The sequence below is a fragment of the Zootoca vivipara genome, chromosome 4, assembly GCF_963506605.1.
Source record: "Zootoca vivipara chromosome 4, rZooViv1.1, whole genome shotgun sequence".
NCBI lineage: Eukaryota > Metazoa > Chordata > Lepidosauria > Squamata > Lacertidae > Zootoca > Zootoca vivipara.
Genome location: NC_083279.1, coordinates 41911787 through 41938731, shown reverse-complemented (window position 1 = coordinate 41938731; position 26945 = coordinate 41911787). Strand labels below are relative to the sequence as shown.

At 41.0% G+C, this 26945-nt stretch overlaps 1 protein-coding gene across 1 annotated transcript in view; it reads right to left on the bottom strand.

Annotated features, from left to right (window-relative positions):
• Nucleotides 1-23377, bottom strand: part of IL1RAPL1 (interleukin 1 receptor accessory protein like 1) — a 339537-nt gene extending 316160 nt beyond the window's left edge. Inside the window, exons 1-2 of the mRNA XM_060273627.1 lie at nt 23308-23377; nt 15192-15471 (exon numbers count right to left, since the gene is read on the bottom strand). Of these exons, the coding sequence (XP_060129610.1) occupies nt 15192-15471; nt 23308-23377 (350 nt within the window). The remainder of the gene's footprint in view (nt 1-15191; nt 15472-23307) is intronic.
• Nucleotides 23378-26945: the final 3568 nt, after the last annotated feature.

Here is a 26945-nt window from a genome sequence, read left to right as displayed (position 1 = left end):
AAGCCAAACCCATTCAAAGGGTTGGTCCCACCTGGCGTTGTTGTTGTTGCTGCTGTTGTTGCTGTATCTTATTTCACACCCTTCACTGGAAGGATTACAACTATTTCAAATAAAATATCAAAAACAATTAAAAACAACTGCCAATCACAAAATAGGATGGGTCCTAAAAATACACATCTCAAGTCTCAAAGGCCAAGGCAAAGAGGTATATCTTCAGCATTTGGCAAAAGCTGTATAGCGAAGATACCGGATGCACCTCTGTGGGCCAGGAAGTCCACAACCACAGAGAATGTCCTTTCTCAGGCCACCACCACTCCAGGTTTCTGAAGCTTTCAAGTAATTTTTAAGGGCAGCCCATGATAATCCAGTCTGAAAGTTATCAGAGCACAGTGTTCTGTGGCCATGTCATCTCTGTACAAAAGGGGATACAACTAGGAAACCATCTGGAGCTGGGGGGAAAGCACATCTAGTCATCAAGGCCACCTAAGGCTCCAGTAACAAGGTTGACTTGAGAAGCACCCCTAAGCTATGGGACACATAACACCTCTGCCTTTTCATGAATCAGCTTCAAGTGAAACCCAGATGGCACAAAGAAACAGAGCTAGGTGTCATCGACCTATTGGTGACATATCATTTCAAATATCCTGATGACAGCTTCCAGTGGTTTCATATAGATGTTATATAGCATTTGGGGTGGAGGTGGAACTCCCATGGCTCCAAAGAGTAGCCTCCTATAACTAGATCCTGGAAGCTGCCCTGAAGGTAGGAGCAGAACCACTGAAGTACAGTGCCATCCATTCACACCTATCTGAGATGCTGTAGAAGGACCCTGTGGACAACAGTATCAAAAACCATCAAGAAAACAATGTGAATGAGCAGGGTCACACACCCATCATCTCCCTATCTTGGTCAGGGTGACCTAGGCAGTTTCAGTGCCATGACCAGGCCTGAAGCCCGACTGGAATGGATTCAAGTAATCAGTTTCCTCCAAGTATACCTAAAGCTGAGCTGCCACCACTTTCTCAAGCACCTTTCTCAATAAGGGGAAATTTGACACTGGGCAATAGTTGTTTAACATATCTGGGTGCAGAGAGGCCCTTATAGCAGGGTCACACACAGAACCACCTAAGAAAGATGGTACTTTCCCCTCCTCTAGTGAAGCATTAATCATTCCCTGGACCCACTTTGTCACACAAACACCATGGTTAGTTCCAGGAAGCCAATTTGGGCCAAGCGTGAAGGAGCCAGGTGGACAACCACACTTCCTTAAAAAGCTTGTCCCCTTCCTCAGGTAGCAATCATCAAAATTGATCTAGATAGACAGTGCTCTAGACACCTCCATCACACTTATTCTAACTGTGGCATCCAACTCTGTATGAATCTCCATGATTTTGTCCTAAACAGTATTGCAAAGTTGTTTTGGCAGGCTTCCAAGTGTGAGAGATCAGGGCTCTCTTGGCCAGATGACAAAAGTCCATTTACCACTCAGGAAAACTCTGCCAGAACACAATGTTGGCAAAGAAGTAAGCTTTGTTTGCTGCCACCGCTGCCACCATTACATGGTAGGCAACCTCACCCATGTTTCATGTTCGGAGAAAGACTTACACAAAATGGCTTTAGCCATTTATAAGACACAGATTTTCTTGCTAGTAAAAATTCTGAGCTCTGCACAATACATAGATCTAAGAGTCTAAGACATAGAGTCATAATTATGCCTCCCTTTCTGATATGCACTTGATGCATAGGCCATTGATGATGGCATACAATTGGACTGTACCTGGGATACCCTCTTTTACTTTCCGGAATTCTGGTCTCTGCCAAAACTGAATATTCAAATACAGTACATAGAGAAGAAATTCACAGCTTGAATCCCTTACCTTGGATCTTTGTTCAAAATTTACAAATACCCATAATACTGTATTGAATTATGGTTTATATTTATAAACAATGTACACTGAAGTCCTGATTCCAAGTGAACCTAGCAGGGATTTAATTCAAAAATATTTGCCACTGTTGTCATGGGAATTTTACAGACATTTTAACTTTTATTTGGGTCAGACACAGTATTTCCTATTTAGCATGCAGCGGGAAAACATTTTAGTTTAGGTAGAAATCAACCAGGATGTCTTGAAATAATATGATTAAGACTGAACCTGTTTTCTCAATAATATTCTAAATTTATGAGTTGAGTCAACTGGAAACATCAAACGTACCAGTAAACATTAGTTTAGTGATTTGACAATGTTAGAACAAAGTTAAGTTCCACTTCAATAGGCATATGACTCTGTACTGAGACCATTGTCTGCAGATGAAATGACAAAATAATATACCTTCCAAAGTCAGATCAACAGATAGACAAATCTCATTTGCTGCTTTCTTTGATAAGAAATTTAGCTTCAAAACGCTAATCCTAAAACATGTTATGGGTAGATTGGAGTTTCCATGAACTAGTGCACATAATGAAATAAAATTATGTATTATGAAATGATAAATTCAATTGATAACTGGTTTTAACATTCTTCATGATGTATAGTTAATGATTTCTAAGAGCTTATGAAAATCTAAGTCCATTGTTCCATGCATCGCTGGCGAATGAAAAGGAGAGTTATTGAGAGAAAAACTTGCTGAATCTCAGATGATTATAATATCTGCATGTAATTTATTTCAACTCATTTAAGCCTGGTTTCACTTTCCTCATTTGCCTTAGAGGACTTTTTCCTGAGGACCCAGCCTGTCTCTACATTCCCAAACATGTACAGGTAGCTGTGTTTGGTGTTTGTTTGTGTAACCATAAACTGAGGCATTAATAGTTCCACCTATGTGCTTACCAGAGACACTTGTCCCTTGTTCCCTGGTGGGAAGGACTCAAGGGAGCATATGAGAGGCTGCCGCTTGTGCAGCACCTAGAAAAGAAACAGCAGGCATGTCTCCTGCTGCTTCTGCTCTTTCATTTGCATGGAGCTTTGGAGAAGGGACAGAAGGAGTGGGAGAAACTCCAGCTGTTTCTTGCCTTATCCAAAGCTTCCAGAGAGAGAAATGAACCCGCCTCTCTAGCCAACCCTCTAGGCAACATCTTTCCCTTACCTATAGGGGGCTTTGGAGCACAAAAGCTGCTTTTTCCTATCTTCTTCAAAGCTTCCTTCAGATCAGAAAAAATGCTATGTTTCTCCCTTGAAACAAGGACAGCTGGAAGGAGAAGCATCTTGCAGCAAGCTTTGGTACAGAAAAAGAACCAGCCATTTCTCTTGCTGTTTCTGTCCTCCCCTCCGAATCTTCATGTTGTTGTCGTTTAGTCGTGTCCGACTCTTCGTGACCCCATGGACCATAGCACGCCAGGCACTCCTGTCTTGCACTGCCTCCGGCAGTTTGGTCAAACTCATGTTCGTAGCTTCGAGAACACTGTCCAACCATCTCACCCTCTGTCGTCCCCTTCTCCTAGTGCCCTCAATCTTTCCCAACACCAGGGTCTTTTCCAGGGAGTTTTCTCTTCTCATGAGGTCGCCAAAGTATTAGAGCCTCAGCTTCAGGATCTGTCCTTCCAGTGAGCACTCAGGGCTGATTTCCTTCAGAATGGATAGGTTTGATCTTATTGCAGTCCATGGGACTCTCAGGAATCTCCCCAGCACCATAATTCAAAAGCATCAATTATTTGATGATCAGCCTTCTTTATGGTCCAGCTCTCACTTCCATACATCACTACTGAGAAAACCATAGCTTTAACTATACGGACCTTTGTCGGCAAGGTGATGTCTCTGCTTTTAAAGATGTTGTCTAGGTTTGTCATTGCTTTTTCTCCCAAGAAGCAGGTCTTTTAATTTTGTGACTTTTGTCACCATCTGCAGTGATCATGGAGCCCAAGAAAGTAAAATCTCTCACTGCCTCCATTGCCTCACAAAGCTTCACACAAGTCAAAAAATATTTTGGGTGACTCCATCTAGAGGGCTTGGAAAGAAGGTGAATCCCCACTCCCTGCCAAGAGAGATTTGTTTGAAGAACAAATGAAATAACAGGCATTTCTCCCACTGTTTCTTAACATATTCACACTGCACTAGCCAAAACTCCCTTCTTTCCGAAGCTCTGTGTGCTTGCCAGAGGGTTTGGGAGACAGGTAGAGTTTTGTTACTTCCGTAATAGTTTGGGGCAGGTTAAAACAGCAGCAGCAGCAACAGCAACTCCTGCTTTTTCTTGTGTTTCCGCTATACTACATCACAATCTAGAAAAAAAACCCAGAACCCTTTCATCAAGTTCTATGAATGTAGCAAGAGGGTGGAGAGCTGGTTGTGAGGACCAACAGAGGCTTGGGGTAGGAAGCCATATTGATATTTTTAGACTCTTGGATAAGCTGCCTTTCCCCTAAAACAGGCTTCCTCAAACTTGGCCCTCCAGATGTTTTTGACCTACAACTCCCATGATCCCTAGCTAGCAGGACCAGTGGTCAGGGATGATGGGAACTGTAGTCTCAAAACATCTGGAGGGCTGAGTTTGAGGAAGCCTGCCCTAAAATGTACATATTTTAAGAGTTCCTTCAAATGAACTTCCTTATGACATCGTAACTACCCTAACCTAAAAAGTGGAGAATGGGGACAAATAGCCTCTAAAACAGGCATCCCCAAACTGCGGCCCTCCAGATGTTTTGGCCTACGGCTAAGATGTTTTGGCCCCTAGCTAAGAAGACCGGTGTTCAGGGATGATGGGAATTGTAGTCCAAAACATCTGGAGGGCTGAAGTTTGGGGATGCCTGCTCTAAAATGTTTTTTAAAAATAAAAATAAAAAGTCAGTTGAGACAATCAGAATAAAAAGTGCTGTATTACAAGCTTTTTCTTTCCAGGGAAGTTTTAGAGAAGCTGTCAGTGCATGGTGAAAGAAAACAGATATTAGCAAATATGGGGGATTTATTTATTTATAAAATGCATCATAATATAAATTTTCTACCTGGTGTTCAGAAAAATAAATCACAACAATAAAAAGTTCCAATAAAAATCTATAATAAGTTTTAAAAATATGTTAGGAATTCAATGTAGCACTAAGGAGATCATTTCGTCAGCTCAAGCATTGTAGCTTGCCAGATGGAGTGATCTCCCCTCTGCTTCCCCAGTGCATTGTTCTGGGATTTCCCCTAATCCCCAGAGCCAACTGGGAGGCACACAGGGGGAGCAGAGGGGGAGAAAAGATCTATTGCTCTAGCAAAATACCTTGTGCTGGCTTCCACTATGAGAACTCATGAATTGAATTCAGCTCAAAACACTTAAAAAATTTCATGCTAGACATGAACAAGTATTTCTGGTCTGCATCCCTTTCACCTGTGTTCATTCATGAGTCCACTCTGTCCCATGTCCACATTAACGTCTTATACATAATAAACAGGAACTGCTGTCGTCATGCTGCAGTTTGCTTGGCTCATGAGGGGTGGCAATGCAAACTAGATATGATGGTAGACATTTGAGACCTGCTGGACCAGTGGAGGAGTGAGATGGAAGCCCGAAGGTAGGCAGGTGTATAGGGAGGGGGTGGTAAACAGGTGTACCTTCAACAGGTTGCCTACACTGCCCATGGCCTGATCTCAATGGGTAGGGGTCCATTCCATAAGGTAGGTGCTAACATAGTTATTATCGAAAAACTTTATTGGCTAAAGCAGCACAGCTGACCCAGATATTAAAATCTTCAGGGGATGCCCTTCTTGCCACTGGGTGAAGCCAGCACTGGCTATAAGAGATAAGCCCTTCTCTGTGATGGTCCCCTGTTTGTGAAATTCCCCTCAGAAGTATGGCTGCAGTATGGAAGAAGTGGCTCTCTCACTGTTTCACATGTGTTCACCCAGGCCTGAGGAGGCAACTTTTCTTTTGAACAAAAAAAAGTACGTGTTATTTAAAAACAAAACTTTTTCTAAAATCGCAGCAGTTTCTGCAATGGCAATAAGTAATGCTGTTTTAATCTTACTCTCCCCCCCCCCCACCTCTTGGAACAGATGGGTAGTTTTAAAAGGAAGCTGCTAATTGCCTATTTAAAATAGTTTCATATGACTCACTTAGAATCAATTCCTGCAATTAGCAAAGTAGAAGCTACAATAACCTTTCGTACTTCTAAATTGTAGGATTATTTTACTTTTCTCCTCTTTCAACAACAAAGGTGTTAATCTCACTTTTCTAAATGTAGAGGTATTAGAAATGTAGTCAGACAGCAAGGGGGTTTGGAAATTAAGAAAATGCAGAGACATCTTCAGTTAATGGTCACAGTCACTTCAAATTGTTGCATTTTTGCTTAAAACAAATTGCCACCAAGAGTTTGATATCTAAATGGGTATTGGTCTTCTTGACGCATGCAAAAATGTTTGTGTTCTGATCACAGGAATTCCCTAGCTTATAATGCTCCAAGTCTGTTATCTTTTATTGAAGCTAATTTTCCACACCAATTCATAAATACATATTAAGTGATGGAGGGGCAGCCCCAAAACACTCTGTATAATGTAATGTGGCATAAAGGAAACCAAACATACTGAGATGCATAGTCCAGGTTCACAGGATGATTTCCCCTCAAGAAAAAGGGTGCCTGTCTGCCTGCCTCTCTCTCTGTCTCTCTCTGTCTCTCTCTGTCTCTCTGTCTGTCTCTCTCTCTCTCTCTCTCTCTCTCTCTCTCTCTCTCTCTCTCTCTCTCTCTGTGTGTGTGTGTGTGTGTGTGTGTTAGTATGTAATGAAGTCACAGCAACATATTTTATGGGGAAAGGTGGGGGGCAAACATCATAAAAGAGGATAATGGGTGGGATTCAACTAATAAGTCCCAACAGCAGAAGCCCACACAAAGACGTCTGCTTGTGCAATGCAGCTTTCACCTACTCCTCATCCTGTCCCCCAAGCCCCCCCCCCAAATTGGCTCTGGGGGCTTGGAACAACCCCCAGAACAGTGTACTGGGAAAGGAGAAGGGCACTGATCAGTATGTCGAGCTGAAATGCTTGCCCTGATGGAATCATCAGCATTGTGTGACACTGATTTCCTCCCTATATCTGAATGATTTAGGAACCAATGCTATATCCAAGCTGACACCCATAGAATCATAGAGTTGGAAGAGACCACAAGGGCCATCCAGTCCAACCCCCTGCCAAGCAGCAAACACCATCAAAGCATTCTTGACATATGCTTGTCAAGCCTCTGCTTAAAGACCTCCAAAGAAGGAGACTCCACCACACTCCTTGGTAGCAAATTCCACTGCCAAACAGCTCTTACTGTCAGGAAGTTCTTCCTAATGTTTAGGTGGAATCTTCTTTCTTGAAGTTTGAATCCATTGCTCCGTGTCCGCTTCTCTGGAGCAGCAGAAAATAACCTTTCTCCCTCTTCTAAATGACATCCTTTTATATATTTGAACATGGCTATCATATCACCCCTTAACCTTCTCTTCTCCAGGCTAAACATACCCAGCTCCCTAAGCCGTTCCTCATAAGGCATCGTTTCCAGGCCTTTGACCATTTTGGTTGCCCTCTTCTGGACACGTTCCAGCTTGTCAGTATCCTTCTTGAACTGTGGTGCCCAGAACTGGACACAGTACTCCAGGTGAGGTCTGACCAGAGCAGAATACAGTGGTACTATTACTTCCCTAGATCTAGATGCTATACTCATATTGATGCAGCCCAGAATTGCATTGGGTTTTTAAGCTGCTGCATCACACTGTTGACTCATGTCAAGTTTGTGGTCTACCAAGACTCCTAGATCCTTTTCATATGTACTGCTCTCAAGCCAGATGTCTCCCATCCTGTATTTGTGCCTTTCATTTTGTTTTTGTCCAAGTGTATACTTTACATTTCTCCTTGTTAAAATTCATCTTGTTTGCTCAGAATCATCCAAGTCCAGTAAAGTTCAGTAAGGTGGTCAGTGTTCCCAGCCTGCCTTTCTACATCGTTGCCAAGCAGACCTCCTCTTGTGAGGTGGGGGATGATGGGCAGCAGGGCAGGGCGGGGAGGATAGGTCAGAGAAAAGAGTTATCTTGGAGGGCTTATCCTTAAGATATGGGTGGTCAGAAAGATTGTTTCCAGCTTGCCTACACAGGGCTTGTAGTTTCCACTCTGCCTCAGTTAGACAGCACTGGAACTACAACCCATGTTCACTAAGCATGGTCAGGAAGATCAGTGTGTATAAGCACAATAGTTCAAATACATTAATTGAGCTAAGAGGCATAAGAAACTACACCAACTTCTTGGTGGTGGTTCTCCCTCTATGAAACACCTTCCCTGTGAGGTGTGCCTGTTGCCCTCAGTACTGTCCATCAAGAGAAAGTTGATTCTTGTTTATCCAGGCCTTTGGTGGCCGACAAACACCAGCCATGGCAACCTTGAAATTAATAACTGTGAGGATATGTGATCACTTTAAAATGCTTTTAGATGTTTTAAATATTTTGGATGGTTTTATATAGTTTTAAAATGATGGAAACGTGTTTTATTTTTGTTGTTATTCTATTATTTTAACACATTGATGTTTGTTGCCATGGGCTCCTTTGGGAGGAAGGATACACACATGGACACATGCAGATGTCAAGCAATGGAAAATTAACATTGAGACCTTAAAGATGATGCCTACAAGGCAGGCAGCTCTTCCTATCACCAGCCCACCTCTTCACAAGGATAAATTCAGATGCAGGAGGGTGGACTATTACGAGATTCCTTGGGCTTGGGATTTTTTAAGCTTCCTCAAGGGGAAAAAACAAGAAAGACCCTGCATTTTTAAAATAATTCTAAGGGGAAAAAACACCAAAGCTCAGAAACACTGAAGAAAGCCAGTAACATAACCCTGCACTCATTTTAAACCTTTCTACTCATGACCCACCTTCCCACTTCTTGCTACAAGTCTTCTTGCTGTTCCTGCCGGTTTGTCATGGCAACAGTGCTTTCCTGTTCATTTGGGACTTGCCTTGCTGATGATCCTTAAATACCATTTTGATATAAATGAAAATGAAGGCAGTGGCTTGCCTTAAGACCCCAACTTATAATTTCCTCTGTAGAAATAGCACAACTGTAAAGCAATATTCATTGAGACAAGGATGCTCATAAAGCAAGTGTTGTTTAACTAGACAGCTACAGTCTTCTTCACCCTTTAAAGTTCTTCTCTACTCCAGAGGCATTCTTGCCCAGTAGCATTCATTCCGTTAAGTGATCCTTTAAAATTTCACATTCATGCTTGGTTAAGCATGCGGGGGGGGGGGGAATACAGACTCAAAATATATCCATGTCCTATGAGTTTGATAAAAACTGGCTGGGAAACGTATGGCTCCCATCATATCTCTGCCACCCTGTTTATAGTTCGTTTTTTAAAACAGCATACAAAATCTGAAGTTGAACATTTTTGAGATTCAGAACAGAAGGCCTAATTTTGAATCTAAGCTAGAGAATGTTGATTATTATACTCACAGTTCATTAGGCTGCATCTCTAAAGTTGTCTTGAAGATGCTTTCTTAGAAGCCTGATGTCTGTTGTATATTTGGCAGAATAACGTAAGACCCATGGGTTAACAAAAATTTGGCATTTTGTTTGCTTGCAGATTTGTTATTTTATCTTACTAAAGTGTGATAGCTCCACTGACCACTGAGATATCAAAATGAAATCTGATACACATATTCAAGTTTCAGTGTCAGATCAAAAGCTGAATCCATTTTAAAGAGGACCTGAAAGATGTGCAACAATGGTCGGTTACCCAGTCAGGGGTGGGCAGCAGTTACAGCCCATCACATCAGGCTCCAAGACCCCTCAGAGCAACGTCTTCACTCTGCTCCGCTCCCACCCCTTAAAAAGCTACCTAGAACTGACCTCTGTATTGTATCATCTCCTTGATATCTGAGATAGTAGAATGAACATTAGTCAGCACATTACTGACACCATTGTATGTTATATATTTAGACCTAAGTTTAAACACCACACAATTCTAAAAAAATGTCAGGAAAGATATAAAGCACAATGTCATATAATATGTCACTGGAGCATGAGACATTGGAATAAAAACTGATATTAAGTTTTGGGCAACTTTTACATTTCCGGTTTGAACTTCACACTCATTTTCAAAGTGGGAAGAATGATTCACAATAAATTTTAATGAGACATCTGAAGGAAGAACTGTTGAACATTGCATTTTAGTAGTTATTAAGTTCAGACAAGTAACTCAATAACACATTTCTGTGATGTCTGATTCATAGAATCACAGAATTGTACAGTTGGAACAGTCATCTCTTCCAACCACCTGCAGTGAGGGAATCTCAACCAGAGCATCCATGACAGACAGACATCCAACCTCTGCTTAAAAACTACCAAGGAAAGAAAAGTCCACCACCCTCTGAGGAAGTCTGCTCCATTGCTGAACAACTCTTACTACCAGCTTTTTGGTTTTGAAAAAAGAAGAAGCTAAATGTTGGGAAATTTAGGATAGACCAAAAGGATGCACTTCTTCACACAGCAATTTACTCAGCTTTAAGTAGGAATTAGACAAACTCAGGACAGCTAAGGGTATCAATGGCTTCTACTCATAATATGTACTACCACCTGGTATCAGAGTGGATTCATTTTATGTTCTCTTATGGAACTAGCTCACTGTTGTGTGACCAAGAATATTACATACAGACCCAGAAAATCATATTGGTACAGGAGGAAGACAAGCTGATGGATCTGTATCAACAAGTAAGGCTACTATATATGATTTAGAGAGGTTATGAATCAGCATAAAAGTAAACAAGATTTGGCCATACCCATTACCCAAAGGCATTTTTTACATCCCTATATAGATGTAATCCTAAATACCTGGTTTTTTTAGCTGGGTATAAGAGCGCTCCAGATGATTGCCAGCAAAGTGGTTGTCCTACCTGCTTGGCATAGAATGCTGTTGTAATTAACTTAGGTCCCATGGTTACATATGAAAAAACTGCAGGCTTGAATATAAACTGGATGGTTTTTATAACACATTATAACACATGTTATAATAAAAGTTCTATATGCTCCTATACGTTGAAAGAAGCCCTACATCAAGCACGAGTTTCCATTAAGCACAATCATTTTATGGAGAGTTGTAGTTGGCTACAGTAAACTATATTCTCCCTTAGAATCTGAAGACTGATGAGTCATTAAATCAAGACTGAAGAGGAAAAAGTTTGAATTTGAAACCTAATACTATGCTAAAGGTAAAGGGACCCCTGACCATTAGGTCCAGTCGTGACCGACTCTGGGGTTGCGCGCTCATCTCGCATTATTGGCCGAGGGAGCCGGCGTATAGCTTCCAGGTCATGTGGCCAGCATGACAAAGCCACTTCTGGCAAACCATAGCAGCACATGGAAACACCGTTTACCTTCCCGCTGTAGCGGGTCCTATTTATCTACTTGCATTTTGACGTGCTTTCGAACTGCTAGGTTGGCAGGAGCTGGGACCAAGCAACGGGAGCTCACCCAGTCACAGAGATTCGAACTGCCAACCTTCTGATCAGCAAGCCCTAGGCTCAGTGGTTTAACCACAGCGCCACCTGGGTCCCTAATACTATGCTAGAACCACTCTAAAAACATAAACGTTGTCTAAGCAGAATTCCTATAAAAATACATTCGTTATACAATACTTTAGTCAAACAATAGTTAAATGCACCAGTGTGTCTAATGCAAGTCTTTACATTCAGTAATGGTCTCCTTCAATTTTTTCAGTGACCAATCTAGTGATGCAGACAAATTTCTGTAAATGAAAACCAGTTAATCCCACACAGTAGAAAGGCTCATAAAAGCAAATGGGCTTTATATTTAATGTGAACCCCTAGCAATCTCCTCAATGTCAATGCTCTTAGGGTTATAAGAAAAAGTTACAGCTGTGGTAATGCTGTTTCCTGGCTGGCGAATGTTAGTATTCATTCCCCATGGTAAATCCCAGATCTGTTGTCCGCTAGAATGCTTTTTACAGCATTTACAACAAAGAAGGTTGGGTTTGTACTAATACTGTCTTCTTTTATTAGAATTCTGTCTTTTTATTTCACACCTGGCATGGCATTAATATCTCCACTCATATGAAAGAATGGGGGTTAATGCTACCACAAATACAGCTTTATCTGAAGGCATTTTGACACAGACTGCCAGGTTACAACTTGGAGATTGATTCTGTATCTTTACATTTCTCACTTAAGTGGCAGGTTCATAAGCCACATCTTTTCCTGCCTGTTTTGACTCTGGTCCTTTCATTTGTTTCCCTCAACAAGAGCCAAATGATTCCACAGGTATGCAGCATACTGGGTAAATAAGGATGGCTGAAAAGGTAGGAGAAAATAAATGGGACCTAAATCCTACTGTGTTATCTCATCCTGTGTTTGGCATATAAGCATCATCTTATATGGGAAACCAGGAGTGTGATGGCCATTGAGGTTGGCGTAGTGCAAACGTATGAGCAGCAGCACTGAATTGGCTGTGTTCACACTGTGCCAATCATGTTGCTGACTCGCCCCTCCCAGTACGCCAGAGTGATGACTATGACGAGATATCAAGTAAGCAGCAGCGCCCCACCAACTGCTTCTGGACTGTACATATCCATAAATGTTTCTAGCTTACAGCCAGAACACACCACAAAATCCATTGATACAATGGATATATTCACAACTTAAGAATTCCAAACAGGCATTCTTCAAACTGCAATATTCACCCAATGAAGTGGGAGTGGAAAAACAAAACAAAACAAAACAAAACAAACCCTGACTGTACTCAGGCATAATCTACTAGAACAAACCTAGAAGAAGAAAAATGATAGCACACCATGTCATTTATAGTTCTCAGCTGAAATCGCTCAAATGTATCATCAATTATCTATAACCAATACTGGACAAAGACACTTTCCATGGGCCTTGGGTGGTAGGCCGGCACTTGCTTATAGACAGTTTCTCTCCTAACTAAAACAGCTACTCACCAGCAACAGCAGGCCACACAGCAGAGATACAGACATAGGGAAGAGCTAAAACAGAGTAATCTATCATATCTATCTATGTGATAATGTCTTACCTATGTGAGGATGCATTTGTTATGAACAACTGTTTTATGGATTACCATGGAAAATTATGAAATTATCAGTATCCTTTGCATTTCTGCATTTTATTTCCTCTGACATGACTGCTTTCAATCCCCTCCCAACCTTGATGTATACCTGTAATTTAGGACAATACTTTAATGCTTTTGATAAATTGCAATCCACAATAGCTTAAAGAGTCCATACTCTTAAAGAATTCATACTCTTAGAAAATACAGGTGGCTTAAGCTTTTCGAGAAGCTCACAGGTCATTATTCATGGCTATTACTAATAAATATAGGTCACTTATCATGCTAATATTCTTAATTATGTTTTGAAATCCAACAATCAATACCATGGCAGTTCACAAGCAGGTGAAGAAGCATGATGCTTTTTATGGTTCGCAAAGGGGAATTACAAAGCTCAGCATTTATCTGTAATGACTATAGATTGTTTAAATAAATGGTCAAAAGTATACAGCACTTTCAGCAGAGGGAACAAATTGTGAATTCACAGATACATTGTATACATTTGCTGTAAATATGGTTCTTTTACTGTAGGACACCATTAAGACATGTCCTTGATTCTAAGCAATTATTGACCTTTACACTACAGCCTCTTCATGTGTTGTACTTCCTTTCTGAAAGTGGATATAATAATAATAAGGAAAAATACTTATTGTCGAGAATGGAGTGCATAATGAGGTAAGACTAGATGGGAATCTGCAGAAAAAAGGAAACTATTGCAATCATTTCAATAAGAAGTATCAAGCACTAAAGACGACAAAGACTGCATGGTCCACTTCTGGGCTTTTCTCACTCCTGGTTATGAAGTCAGACAATCTTTATAACAGGTGTACTTTCTTCCCAGTCACACTTTCAAGAGTGTAATTTATTATGGATCTTGCAGCATGCAGGTAACTGAGTCATATCTACAGATATGTGTCAATGAAGAGCTATCAGAGCTTTTACAGTCTTTCTGCAAAGGGCAATAAGCAAAATGTTACAACCCATTTAGCAATAAACTGTGCATTCTCTCTGCAAGGCTTTTCCTGCATTTTTTATGTGCATCATTTAACCTATCTCTAAATTTAATTCTATATTCTCTGGTAATTTTCAAAATCTGAGTTGGAGCCCAGATGGTTTCTGTTTTCTCCATGGGCAGGAAAATATATCTCAGTATGAATCACTTTAGCGATGCAGAAAGAAGTGGAAAAGCGGAATATGCATTTCAAAAGCAAGAACTGTGAGAAGTGATGCGCTGTATGGGAGCTGCTTGTGTCCATGTATGCATCATTTAAGAAGGCGCTGAGATAATCTCAGTCCCGTTACAATGCGACTGAAAGATGGCTATAAAACGGTGCAAGTTAAAGAAACTGTTTTTGTTCAACCACCTCTTCCTTCAGCAATCATTTCTATATATATTCTAGTAATTCATATTTCCATCATTGTAGAAAACTCTGCAGAATTCAAACAACAACAACAAAAATCCGGGGGAGGAGGACGGACTGGATTTCCTTGTCATAGGGAATGCAAGGATCTGTCAATTACAGTTCCCTCAGTCTTTCATTTTTCTAATCCTCCATTCAGTTTTTCCACACTTTGAAGCAATTTGCTTTATAAAAAATCCATCAGCATTTTAGTGTGATTTCCCTCCCTAATAAACACATTTTTATATGCAGTTTTGACTAATGCACACATTTTTGAAATTTATCCAAGGTGGTGCATTTTTGTATGCTATTTTCACTAATATCTTAATTACTATGCACAACTTTCACCTAATATATGGTTGCAGAAATGCATTGCAAAATATGGATAGGTGTGTTTATGTTTGCATATAGTTTCAGAAAGTGTGAATTTGATAGATTTGGCTTTGAACACACACTGAATTGGATTTCTCTTCCATCCCTAGCACTTTCAATAAGCAACATTTCCTTTCTCAGGGAACAGCAAAGTCATAGATACGACTTTTATGTCTATCCCAAATGATGACATGCCAAAGATGGTATATTTGAAGCAAATTTATCCAAGGTCTACATATATTAATAAAATTATTTTCTATTACAAAGCAAGTAAGTGTAAATATACTGAAGAGGTAAAGATCATGGTTCAGTGATAATACAAGATTCATCAGGTGCTGTAAAGACAAAGAAATGTTTATATATCTTTCCTTTGCGATTTGTTGAAAAATGTAAACCACATACCTTATGACACATGCATAAAGCCCACTGTCTTGGGGCACTGTTGGACGAAACCAAATGGCATCTTCCTCTTTGCTCATTCTAGTTCCATCAAAAGCTATAGGCTCCTCAAAATCTCCAGGTCCAGAGCTTTTGTACCACATTAAACTGAGTCCAGCACTTTGTGCTAGGGTGTAATTTGCTCTTATATATCCATAAAACAATGCACACTTTATACGAACAGGTTCTCCCACTAAGACTTGATACTTCTTGTAATCCACTGACCAGTCAGTACATCCATCCGCTAAAAGAGAAAAGAAGAAGAAAAGACAATTATGTGGTATACTGCTGAATATACAGCACAGTTCCTACCTAATTTGGAATCGTACTTCTTTGAAGTTGTCATGCCAGAGTTATTGATTCAAAACAATACACTTTAGATTGGTTTCACTGAATATGCAGCCAAAACTGACCACAAAAATCGCTTTCCCTATTGGTACCATATTTTCCACAGTGTGGGACAATCAGCAAATCTCATCAACCTACTGGATAATTTAAGTGATAAGTAAGAAATTATCCTTTCTCTTCACTATATCCTTAGGCTCAATTATCACAAAATATTTGATTGGAATGTGTGCAACAGAGTCCATCTAACCCAGAGGGTGTCATACCTGTAATCACTGAACAGCATTAATCAAATATCTTCAAGTTAATAACAGAAATGAAAGAAGGGAATTATCCAATCTTTTTAAAAATGTGGCAAGTTAATGGCTGCAAACTGGAAAGTTTAGGTTAGATCCTAAGTTAGGGGGAGGCGAGGTATTCATGTTAAGCCTAATTCACAGCAGGACAAAATGTCAAGATAAATTATTGAGGTCATTATGACTGGGTATTCCAGCAAATTTACTGGAAATATCTGACTTTTCTGTATTTAAAATTACTAGGAGTTAAACAAAATCATCCAAGTGGTTGTGTGTGTGCATGCGCGTGCACACACACACACACACACACACACACATCCTGATACAGATTATAACTGCTAAAACTATCTAATCAGATCCTGTGAGATAGAACAGGTTATTTACTCTGAGGTGCGCCACTTTCCATTTAATCTACTTATTTATAATGATATGAAAGGGGAGGACCATATTCTAGACTCCTGTCTTGCTTACAGCCAGCCAGAGCAGAATATGCAATTCTGAATTTCTCTCCTTGAAAGCTTGGGGCAGGCCTAACTCTAAATTTGGAGGCCTGATTTCTACCGCCTCCCCCTGCAAGATCCTTCTGATTTTGAAAGTGGCAAAGAAGAGGAAAAAATAGATACAGTCCTGAAGTGAGTGGAACCCAACATTTGACCATTTCATGACTGGAGAGAGGGTAATAACTTCCTCCTTAGTTGATCTGCATCTGTGCGAGTCAGAGTGTGTGGAATGGCCAATTTTGGCCAATCCAACCACTTGTATGTGGCTCCCAGGGGGTTGGCCAAAGTTGAATGTAGGCTTCAGGCCATAAAGGGTTAACCGTCTCCTCCTTAGAGCATTGCTGAATGCGAGACAGTATGATAGACATGATCCCACAGCTAGGCAAAACCTTAAACAACTCCAAAGTTCAAGTTACAAGAACAGCTTTATTTAAGTTAGTATGAGAAAAAGGGAGGAGTTTTAAAAGAAATGGGGGAGAGTGTTCACTATCTTGAGTAATGTACAAATATCTTCAATTAACATGAAACCAGCATGGGTCATCCAGTGGTGGAACTTCATGTACTGGGGGGTGGAGAACAGGCGGGAGCAGGGCTGACGCATGTCCTGGGGGCGGGGTGTACCGCCGGCAGGGGTGTGGTGCCCAGCCCGGGTAGGGGGGCAGCCAGGATGGCACCCCACTGGGATCACGCTGCAGGGGGCGGTGCGCTCCCCCCGCACTCCTCTTCCTCCACCAGTGGGGTCATCCCAGGCCATTCATCAAAAGGCTTAAGAGACAAAAGAACATGACTTTTTTTTTTAGCCCCTGGAGATTCAAGGCAGGCAGGGCTGTTAGCCAGCTAAACAGAAGACCAACTAATCAACAATGTTAAAAAGCAGAGAGGGTGGGCCTGCAAATAACATGTTTGCCAGGTGTTTTAAGACAGTTTCCCCACTCCTATCTGAGGCTCTGGAGGCTGACATGGGAGTCCGGGGGCTATATTAACAGCAAGAAGGCTTAGAAGCTGTTGCAGGTTCCCAAGGGTGTGACTGCCAGCTGGCTGTCCAGCACATGGAAGCCCCCTCAGAAGGGATTTGGAGATGTCAGTGGGGCTGCCCACCTGTCAATCATGTGGTATTATAATGATGTCATGTGGCTGACAGGTGGGTGACCCTGCCAACCTCTAAAAATTGGCCCATGAGGCTGATCCTGAAAAGGATCTGGCCCTTGGAGCCAGAAAGGCTCCCCACCCTTGAGTTAAAGGAATGCATTTTTTTTTCTCATGTCTACTATTCACCCTTGTAAATATACTTGAATGAAGTTATGCTGGTGTAAAATGCTATGCTTGTGTTTGGAACAGTGGTCATTAGATGGTTACAACAGCTGTGATAGCTCTGTTCTTAGGAAAGTGAAGCTTGTATACATAAAGAACTATGTATATGTACCTTTTGTTCATGAAGTGTATATGATGACATGGGCTCAAAACACATATAACAGTTCATGATTAACACAATTTTGCAGCCCACTCCATTTCCCACTTTACAATGCTTTGTAGCTGCATACAAGTGTTTTGGATGAAACACTTGCATAAATTATACATAGACATGGGGGAAAAACATTTTGTGTCATAAGCACAAGGAGCATGAACATTGTCTGTCCTCTGGTTATACAGGTAGTCACTAAGTCCTCAATTACATAGTTCAGAAATACGGAAGAATTTATTATCCATTATCCACTTTCATTCGTGGTTAACAGAAGTTTGGCTATGCAGATCAGTTAGCTCAGCTGATACCGGTAATATATCATGCTGTAACACTCAATGACTATCCATTTATTTGTGGCACTTAAAACCCACATCTGAATATTTATTATGTTGGAAACCACTCTTCTTTCAATCTGTTCAATGAGTTCACTGTGCTTTTAAATTTCAAAAAATACGTACTATAAATGAGTATTCAAATAAGTCCTGGGAAATGTGAAATATTTTTAAATCTTATGAAGGTTGGCTTGTTGCAACTGCAACAAATTCAGAATATCAAAAGCTAAAATACAGAGACCATTATCATCATAATAGCAATACTGTATCAGGAATCCAAGTTTGGAGAAATAACAAAAGTCACATCAAAAGTACACTGTTAAACATTGAATCTATAATCTTAGGCACACAAACTGAAACTCATTCCTGCTGAGCTAGTGAGGGATAGAGGTGCGGCTTCTAGAGAAATGTAGTCGCTAAGAAGGCTTCCCAGCTACCCCACATTTTCAGACCATTATTGGATCCAGCCAGTCCTTGATAATTCCAAGTCAGTCCTGAGATCTTGTCTAATCAAGAGGCACCACTGTCTTTTTCTGCCACCATGAACCTGGCAATACATTACATACACCAAATGTAGTAGACAAATGTAGCTAACCTCTACCTGTTCTAAATTCTGAAGCTCTGCCAAGAAAGTAAGACTGAAGAGAGAGAAACACATGATAGAGATTTTGCTGAACATATTTTATCATTTCATTTTTTATCTATTTTTAAGTTTCTGCTTAGAAGCCTCATTCCGTGCCCAAAAAGTGTGGGATGCCTTTCCCCGGTGGTTTTGCCCAGTATCTTGTCTGTGTGATGGGCTCGTGGGGGAAAAAGCTGTCCCTATTCATCCTCAGGTTGGAGCCTTCAATGAAAAATTTTGGGTTGCTGGTTAACGGGGCCAGAAATGATTTCTCTCTCAACCTGACTGGCACTTGGTTGAGGGTATTTTGCCTTTCCATCAGTGAAATTATGACCTTCCTTTGTTAGGCAAAGAAGTTGTTTCTTGAGGGCAAAAATGACATGGGGCAGGGTCAACATAGTATAGGAGGCCCCCATAAGGGTCTGAGAGGAGGACTGACCACAGGACTCCCAAGCTTAGGTTGGGGTATCTGCCTGGCTAGAATCTGCACCTGGGTCACCCAGTAAGAACTTGCTTGCCCTGCCTGCTGCTGTCAATAAAGAATTGGCCTGATTTTATCCCACCACCATTGTACAGTCTGGTTATTTTGCTGCTCTCATGGGTCACATAATGCACTTGCCTGGACAATCTAATTTTCATCTGGAGTTGCAAGCAGAGAGCAGGGAAAGTTATCCCTGCACAAAAATAAGATGAAAAAGCAGCAGCCAGTTGTATCTGTTCTCCTGTGTTGAAATTCCATTCTCTCCGCTTATCTCTGGGAGATCCTTCAGTATTCTCAATAGGGGTGTGCATCAGATTTCGGCAGATTCCATATCTGAAACCAAATCAGGCTCTTTCAGAAGGATTTGGAAATTCTGAACTAAAGTGAGATCCTTCCAAAGAACCCAAAACCAAATCAGGGGACACCTAACGAATTTGGGGCAATCCATAGATTCTGACATTAAAAAGCAATAACACTACAGTATGTCTGCAAAAAGAGAAAAAAAGAAAATAAACATGGTTCTCCAAGCTTTCAATATAAGATATATACTCTAGGATGGAAAGAGGGCAAAGGGATAATGCTTTTGCCTAATTTTTAATATGAGAGGGCTCTCCAATCACAGCACTTTAGGGGGAGGGATTTTGCAGCAATATCTCACCTTATTCTTGCTTTTGGTGCTATTTACTAATTTTGAGAGTGATACTTGCTGGAAAAATGCTGAACATTCAAGTCTTACTACTTCTGTGTCATATGCCTAGACACCCATTCTTGTCAAATCATTTTTGTCATTGCAGGAAAAACCCTGTTGTTATTTATCTAAATTTTGCAGAATTTATCCCCTCAAAAGGAGCTGCCAACCTTGCAAATTTCACCCACTTCTGCTTTTAAAAATAAAATAAAATAAAAACTTGAAAGGTGAGGAGCACAAAAATCCCAGACTCTTCATGTGAAATTTGGCTGACCTTAACTGCTCTCGGAGGACTACTGTGCTGGTAAATCTATCCAATTATGTCAGAAAGGGTGGAAAGTTATAGCTGTGTTTAAATGTCCCCAATAACAGCAAAAGGAAAGGCACAAAGTTTTGGATATACTGAATAATGATTTGGATTTGAACCTGAGCCAAATTGAAGCTTCTAGATTAATCTAGACCAAACTGCTCCATTTTCTGAAGCACTGTATCAGGGTTGAAATGAAACCTTTTCAACAGCTAAAGCTTGTAGGCTAAAGCTTGGCTCCAAATGATAATCACTTTTCAAGTGTAATGTTTTATCAGGTCTTCATTGCTTGCCTGCAATTTAGATTACCACTTTCATTTATGTAAATTCACCATATTTATGTTTTAACTTATTACCCACCCAGAACTGAATGAATGAGAAATCTTTAATTGCCTGCCAAACTTATTCTAAATCACTGTGGTACCTATGAAGACTATAAACACCATATTTAACCATGGGAACTGTATATAGAAATGGGTGGCTAAAATGTATTATTAATATGAGTTACACGTAGCCATGCATATGCACTATACTGTACTTGAGAAAAAGTTTTCTAAAAGCCCATTCCTAATCTCTGTTTTGAGATGCAAACCCTTATTGCACCTGATAATAGCACAATGTAGGGAATAAGATGAATATGATTTACCCAGTTGTTTCCTTGAATAGCCTTTGTGGATGAAGTAAACCACAGTATATCACTGTCCTCATAATGAGATCGTTCTGCTGGATAAACAAGCTCCCTGAAGGCTATACCTGCTGATCAGACCCAGCGAACCAAATATTCAACCATTCTGAGGGGGCCTTCACCACCATCCTGAAAATTGCACACACTGTTTCAAGGGAAAATTTGATTCAGAGAAGGAGAAAATTGAGCCACTAACTCCTGGGTCTGTTGCTACAACCTGGTTTAATAACAGAGCTTCAATTCAATTTCTAGGTTCTGGGAGGTAATACAAGTCCCAGAGTTTCCAATACAGCTCAAGAAATCTAAATTCCTGTTATATCTTACCAATTTAAGTAGTGAACTAAAACAAACCAAAAGTCCAGAAAGGGAAACTATACAAACAACAGGTAAAAAGTACTGTGATAAAAACCATAGAAGATACGAGAATTTTTACATGCCTGTATTTACAAATAACATAAAACACGAAGGCTGTAAAGATAAAGATTTTTAAAATCCTTCATTCATATCATAATTGCCAGCTAGCACTGCTACTGTACCATGGCCAGCTATCAACAATACTAGTACAGTGGTACCTCAGGTTAAGAACTTAATTCGTTCCGGAGGTCCGTTCTTAACCTGAAACTGTTCTTAACCTGAGATACCACTTTAGCTAATGGGGCCTCCCGCTGCCTCCGCACCACCGTCATGCGATTTCTGTTCCCATCCTGAAGCAAAGTTCTTAACCTGAGGTACTATTTCTGGGTTAGTGTAGTCTGTAACCTGAAGCGTCTGTAACCCAAGGTACCACTGTATGTTCAGAAGCATCTTTGTATATTTTACAAATTGTTTCTTTTTATAAGTTTAGCACAATGAATTGTAATTTAGCAAATGAGGTAAATAATATTTGTGAATTTGCTTCAGACATGCAGAGAAATTTTGGGAGGGGCAAGGGAGATAATGTGGATATGCTGCATTACGAATGGATGAACCTGTCAATTCTGGCACCTCTCAATTTCTCATTTTTCCAGTCTTAAATTCATTCCACATCAGTGGTTTTATTCGGTTTTTAAATTAAAAGGTCCTTATGAAAATGGTAAATTTCTCCTAAAATGCTAGATTTTGCATGCATTTTTGCCTAATACAAACATTTTTGCAATCATCTCTAATATAATGCACTTTTGTATGTTATATTTTCTGACGTATGCATTTTAGGTGTACTCTCCCTTATATTAAAAGTACTTTTGAGCTCAAATTTTGCATCACAAAATTCAAAGAAGTGTAAATTGAATTTCATCCCTGTCCCTAGTCCAGAATGCATTGTTTGGTTTTAATTCAGTTGGCTAGCTAGTGATCATTCCACTAAAACTAAGCTAGTTTACGTCATTTGCAGCTGACACCAAGCTGGGAGGGGTAAATAATGCATCAGAAGACAGAAATGGGATTCAATATGACCTTAACAGATTGGATAACTGGGCCCCAACTAACTTAATTTCAATAGGAACAAATGTAAGGTTCTACACTTTGGCAAGAAGAACCTGCTTCATAAGTATAGGGCAATGGACACCTTGCTTCGAAGTAGTACATATTAAAAGGATCTAGTGGTTGTTGTACTGTGTGTGCAGCTGTTTCCTGGTGAACAAGCTTCAAGCTTTGCAGGAGAGCAGCTTCAGTCTCCAGCTAGCAACCCATGGTACAAAGGTGTGAGAGAGGTCAGCAGAATGGAAAGAGGAGGCTTTGGGGGAGGCCAGGAAGGGGGTGTGAGATGAGCACCTTCCCACCACCACCGAACCTTCTCTCATTCCAAAGACATGTTTCAAACAGTCAAAAACACTCAAAGAGGGTGCAAATCAGGATAGGAGAGGGGTTGGTTTGAGCCCCAACAGAGAGGCCTGGAGGGCTCTACAGTATTTGATTCCTGAGCCCAATATTCCCTATCCACGTTCTCACCTAACACCCTTAACAAACAACAGGGGGACAAAATTTTCTACTTTGTGTCAGGTAGCAAAGTATATTGGGCTGGTCCTGGTATAGAGCACTCTGGGGAGGAACCCACAGCACCACGGAGAGCTCCTAGAGAGCTACTTCTCCCAGAAAGGGTTGGGCATTAACTGAGATTTTTTGAGCCTCTCTCTCCAGTCTGCCTCTCCTAGGCTCTGCTCCCTTTTGAAGAACTATAATCTCTAAAGGGCTGATCCTGTGGCCAGAAGAAAGGCAATTCTGCATTCCATGTCCTCCCACCTGGTGTGCTCCCTGTGCCATTGGACTGGCAAGGTAGTGTGGGAAGCACAATTATCCAAGCACAGGAGAAGGTGCCCATGAAGATCCTGGTTCCAATTCTATGGCCCCTCGTGCCATGAATCTGGTTCAGTGTGCTACAACCTACCAGATTTGGGTCTAGTATAATCCTGTTCACTAGATTCCAACTTGGTGTCCTGGTTGCTGTTGGACTCCATGCTCATGTCCTCTTCTCCTCAAAGTCACCATTCATACACACCCCATCTTAGTGTGGGGGGATAGAGAGCTTTAGACTCCCCATCCTGGCTTGTTGAGACTTCAGTGTGGCTTTCCCTATTGGCACTGGGAACAGCTAAGTAGCGCATAGAGCAGCAAGGAGGGGAAGGGATGAATCAGCTAGGGAGAGACTGTGTGGTAACCAGTTGTAGGTCACATGCATCTTCAGGCCTAGGATTCCCCAGAAGTGAGGGCTCTGAAATGTTCAACACTTCCTCTACAAAAGTTGATGGAAAAAATCAGAAAAATCCATATACTTCAGCTTAATAAAGAGTCTCTGGGATGGTTCCTATAGACTTTGGTGTGAAATATAGTTTCAGAATAAGCTGTCTGAAGATCTCATGGTTCAGAATATATGTGTAGCTTCTTCTCTTCCCTTTCAATTCACATTGCACTATGTATCCTCATGAAACAGTTTTGTGCTTATAGGTAATTTTGCATAGTTGACTTGGAAGCTATATGCCATGGGGGTAAATACAGTGAATTGGTAAAGTAACCTCAATAGGCAAAGCTAATGATAAATGCTGTATCTTTACTGGAAACACATTATAAGATTGGTTGTTTCAATCAAAACACACTTTAAGGCACGGGGGGGGGGAATACTTTGGCTATAGCCGAGCCAGGCTTGGATTTTCAAAAGAGGTTAATGGAGTTCAGTACTCAAATATCATCAAGATTTATAGAAATTAGATGCAAAACTCTCTTGGCTCCTATAAAATTCCCAGACCTGGTTTATTTGATAGCTGGCAATTCCAGGTAATTGATTCACTCTCTCTGTCTCCCCCACCCCTGAAAGAAAGCAAACTGGTAGTATAAGAGATGGAAAAACTAACTCTTTAAACAACCCTTATACATGCCATAAAAATCAAACATACACAAAAATGTGCTTTTTATGACACATTCACAGAATGTGTCAAATGTTACTGTCTCTACATTCCTCTCCCCCACCTCCTCTCTTCAGGTGTAATAATTTTCTTTTTTGTGTTGTCGTACAAACCCACTATCCTACTGACATTAATATAGCTAAAGGAATAAATGTTGGTTCATACTCACCTAGGAGATGATATATTGTCTTTTCATGCTTCTATCTAAATGCTCTAAATCTGGGAATCTCTCAGATTTCATCACAACTGTGACCTACCAATCCTATCTGCATATTACAGTACAAGTGTTGGCTGCTTCTACATGCCATACAAATACCGTTTCTATTCTATTAAAAATCCATAACCAAATATTTGAATACAGTCCTTCAGAGCTGTACCACATCTATGCCTGGATAGCTACTACACATTGGCTCTTTAGACTTGACGAGGAAGTGAATGTCAGCTGCATCATCAATGGCCATCATGCCAGAAGCTCCCCTCCTTTCTCTATTCTGACCTTCCCCTTGAGTTAGTTTGCTACAACACATAGAACGATCAACTCTGGTTCCTCCCACTATTAATCTGCATCTAACCAGGCCATGACAATGACATTATTATTAGATTTATATTTAAATCTACTGTACCAAGTAGCTAAAATCAAGTTGAATATGTGACAGCTTTCATTCAGGCAGCAAATCCTAAAAAATTATTATGCAGCTCACTAGTGTGTCCCATATACACTAGCAGAAGTGTGCCTGTCTTTTCCCCATCCAGAATGACCTGTCTTTAGCTGTGATTCCTGCTTGTGCAGGGGGTTGGACTAGATGACCCTCGGGATCCCTTCCAACTCTACAGTTCTTTGATTTTGTGAATTCTACAGAGATGGATAATCGAGCACTATGTGATCTAAATGCACTTTTGAGATGTCTTATTTCACATACTATAAAACCACAAAATTGGCTAAGGCTTGCCAATGCATGAACACCAAGTGAATGGAAAGCCATTTAAATGTGTATGTTAGTACTTATAGGATTCACAATCACAACACAAGTAGAGGATTCAGGTCATGCATACCTGCCCTTCCTCTTCCACCTCCCCGTGGTTTTTATTATTATTAAAGATTTTATTGGTTTACAGAAATATGTGCAATGTCTCTCGTAACATTTTTGCAAATCAGTTTCATTTGTTGAGACATTGGGAAGAAAAGAGGAAAAGAGGTAGATGAGGGAAGGGTGGGTGGGGTGGGGGTGGGGGTGGGGTGATGATGTTTCTATTTTGCTTAATATATGTGGGGTTTTGCTTCTTCTTTTTTTGTCAGCGTCACTTGTGTAGGTTCTCTGCTGTTCACTTGTGTTCCTTTAGTGGTGAGAGATGTTGGGGGTTGGCCTGGGATATGGTTGTTCATTTGTGGTTGGCTGTGATGATCTTTGTTTCGTGTGTGAGTGGGGTGGGTGGGTGTTTTGGATCAGGCTAGCCATATTTATTTGTATGCTGTTGGTGGATTTTTGTCATTGTCTTGTTGGGCTGTGTATGCAATAATGGGGAGCCATTCTTCTATTTGTCCCCGTGTCAGTTTCGGCTTATTGGTTAATTTTTCTAGTAAGGCTGTTTCCCATACTATTTGGTACCATTTGCCCATGCTTACTCCTGATAAGTCTCTCCAGTGTCTGGTTATGGTTTTTCTGTTGCTGTGAGTAAGTGGGTTATGAGTTCTTTGTGATGTAGGTGGGCATTATTGTCTTGGAAGATGTTTAACAAGGCCAATTCTGGAGTTATTTCTAATGTTTGCTTGGTTATTTTACATATTTCTCTTATGGTTGTTGTCCAGAATAGTTGGATTTGGGGGCACTCCCACCACATGTGGAAATATGTGCCTGTTGAGGTGCACCCTCTCTAGCATTTTGGTGAGGTTCCTGGGCGTATTAGTGCTAGTTTTACCACCTCCCCATGTTGAATAGAAGGCTTCTCATCATGTTCACCTGACCTTCAAACTGCCTTTAGAACTTCCCACTCAACAAGGGAAGGTTGGAGTAGAGCAGGTAGAAACAGAGTGCATAGGGGTATTGGGGAGGCAGCAGTGAGAACAGCCTGAGAATACTCCACATGTGTTATTTCCAAATTAAAAACAGGATAATAGGAGGAACACATCTGATGGATGTTGCATTAAAAGGGGCCAACACTGAACTCAAGATTCTGTTCTCTTTTCTCATCTACATTTATTGCTCATCTGGCAATAGGCACTGCATACTCTCCAATAGCTTTTGACTCCTTTCTTCACCGAAGGCTTCTGAGTAAATTTAGCAGTCATGGAATAAAAGGTTGGGGACTCATCCTATATAATAATTTGCAAGTTGTCCCTGCGTCCAAGCTGTCCCGTGTGTCCCTGGGTCACTGCGCATGTGCCCCAGCGACACAGGGATTGGACAGCAGAGACTGCGCGCGCGCACTCTCTCCCCCCCCCTGCCTCCTCCAACCGCCGCTCCTGGCCAGAACGTCAGGGAAGCGAGGGTGGAGGCCGGCGGAGACCTCCTCCTCACAACCCTCCCTGGCCCGTGAGAGGAGCGGCAGGAGGCCACGAAGCAGCGGCGACGAAGTAGGGGTTTGTGTCCCGCGTCCTTCCTGTCGGCGACAACAAGGACAGGTCCCA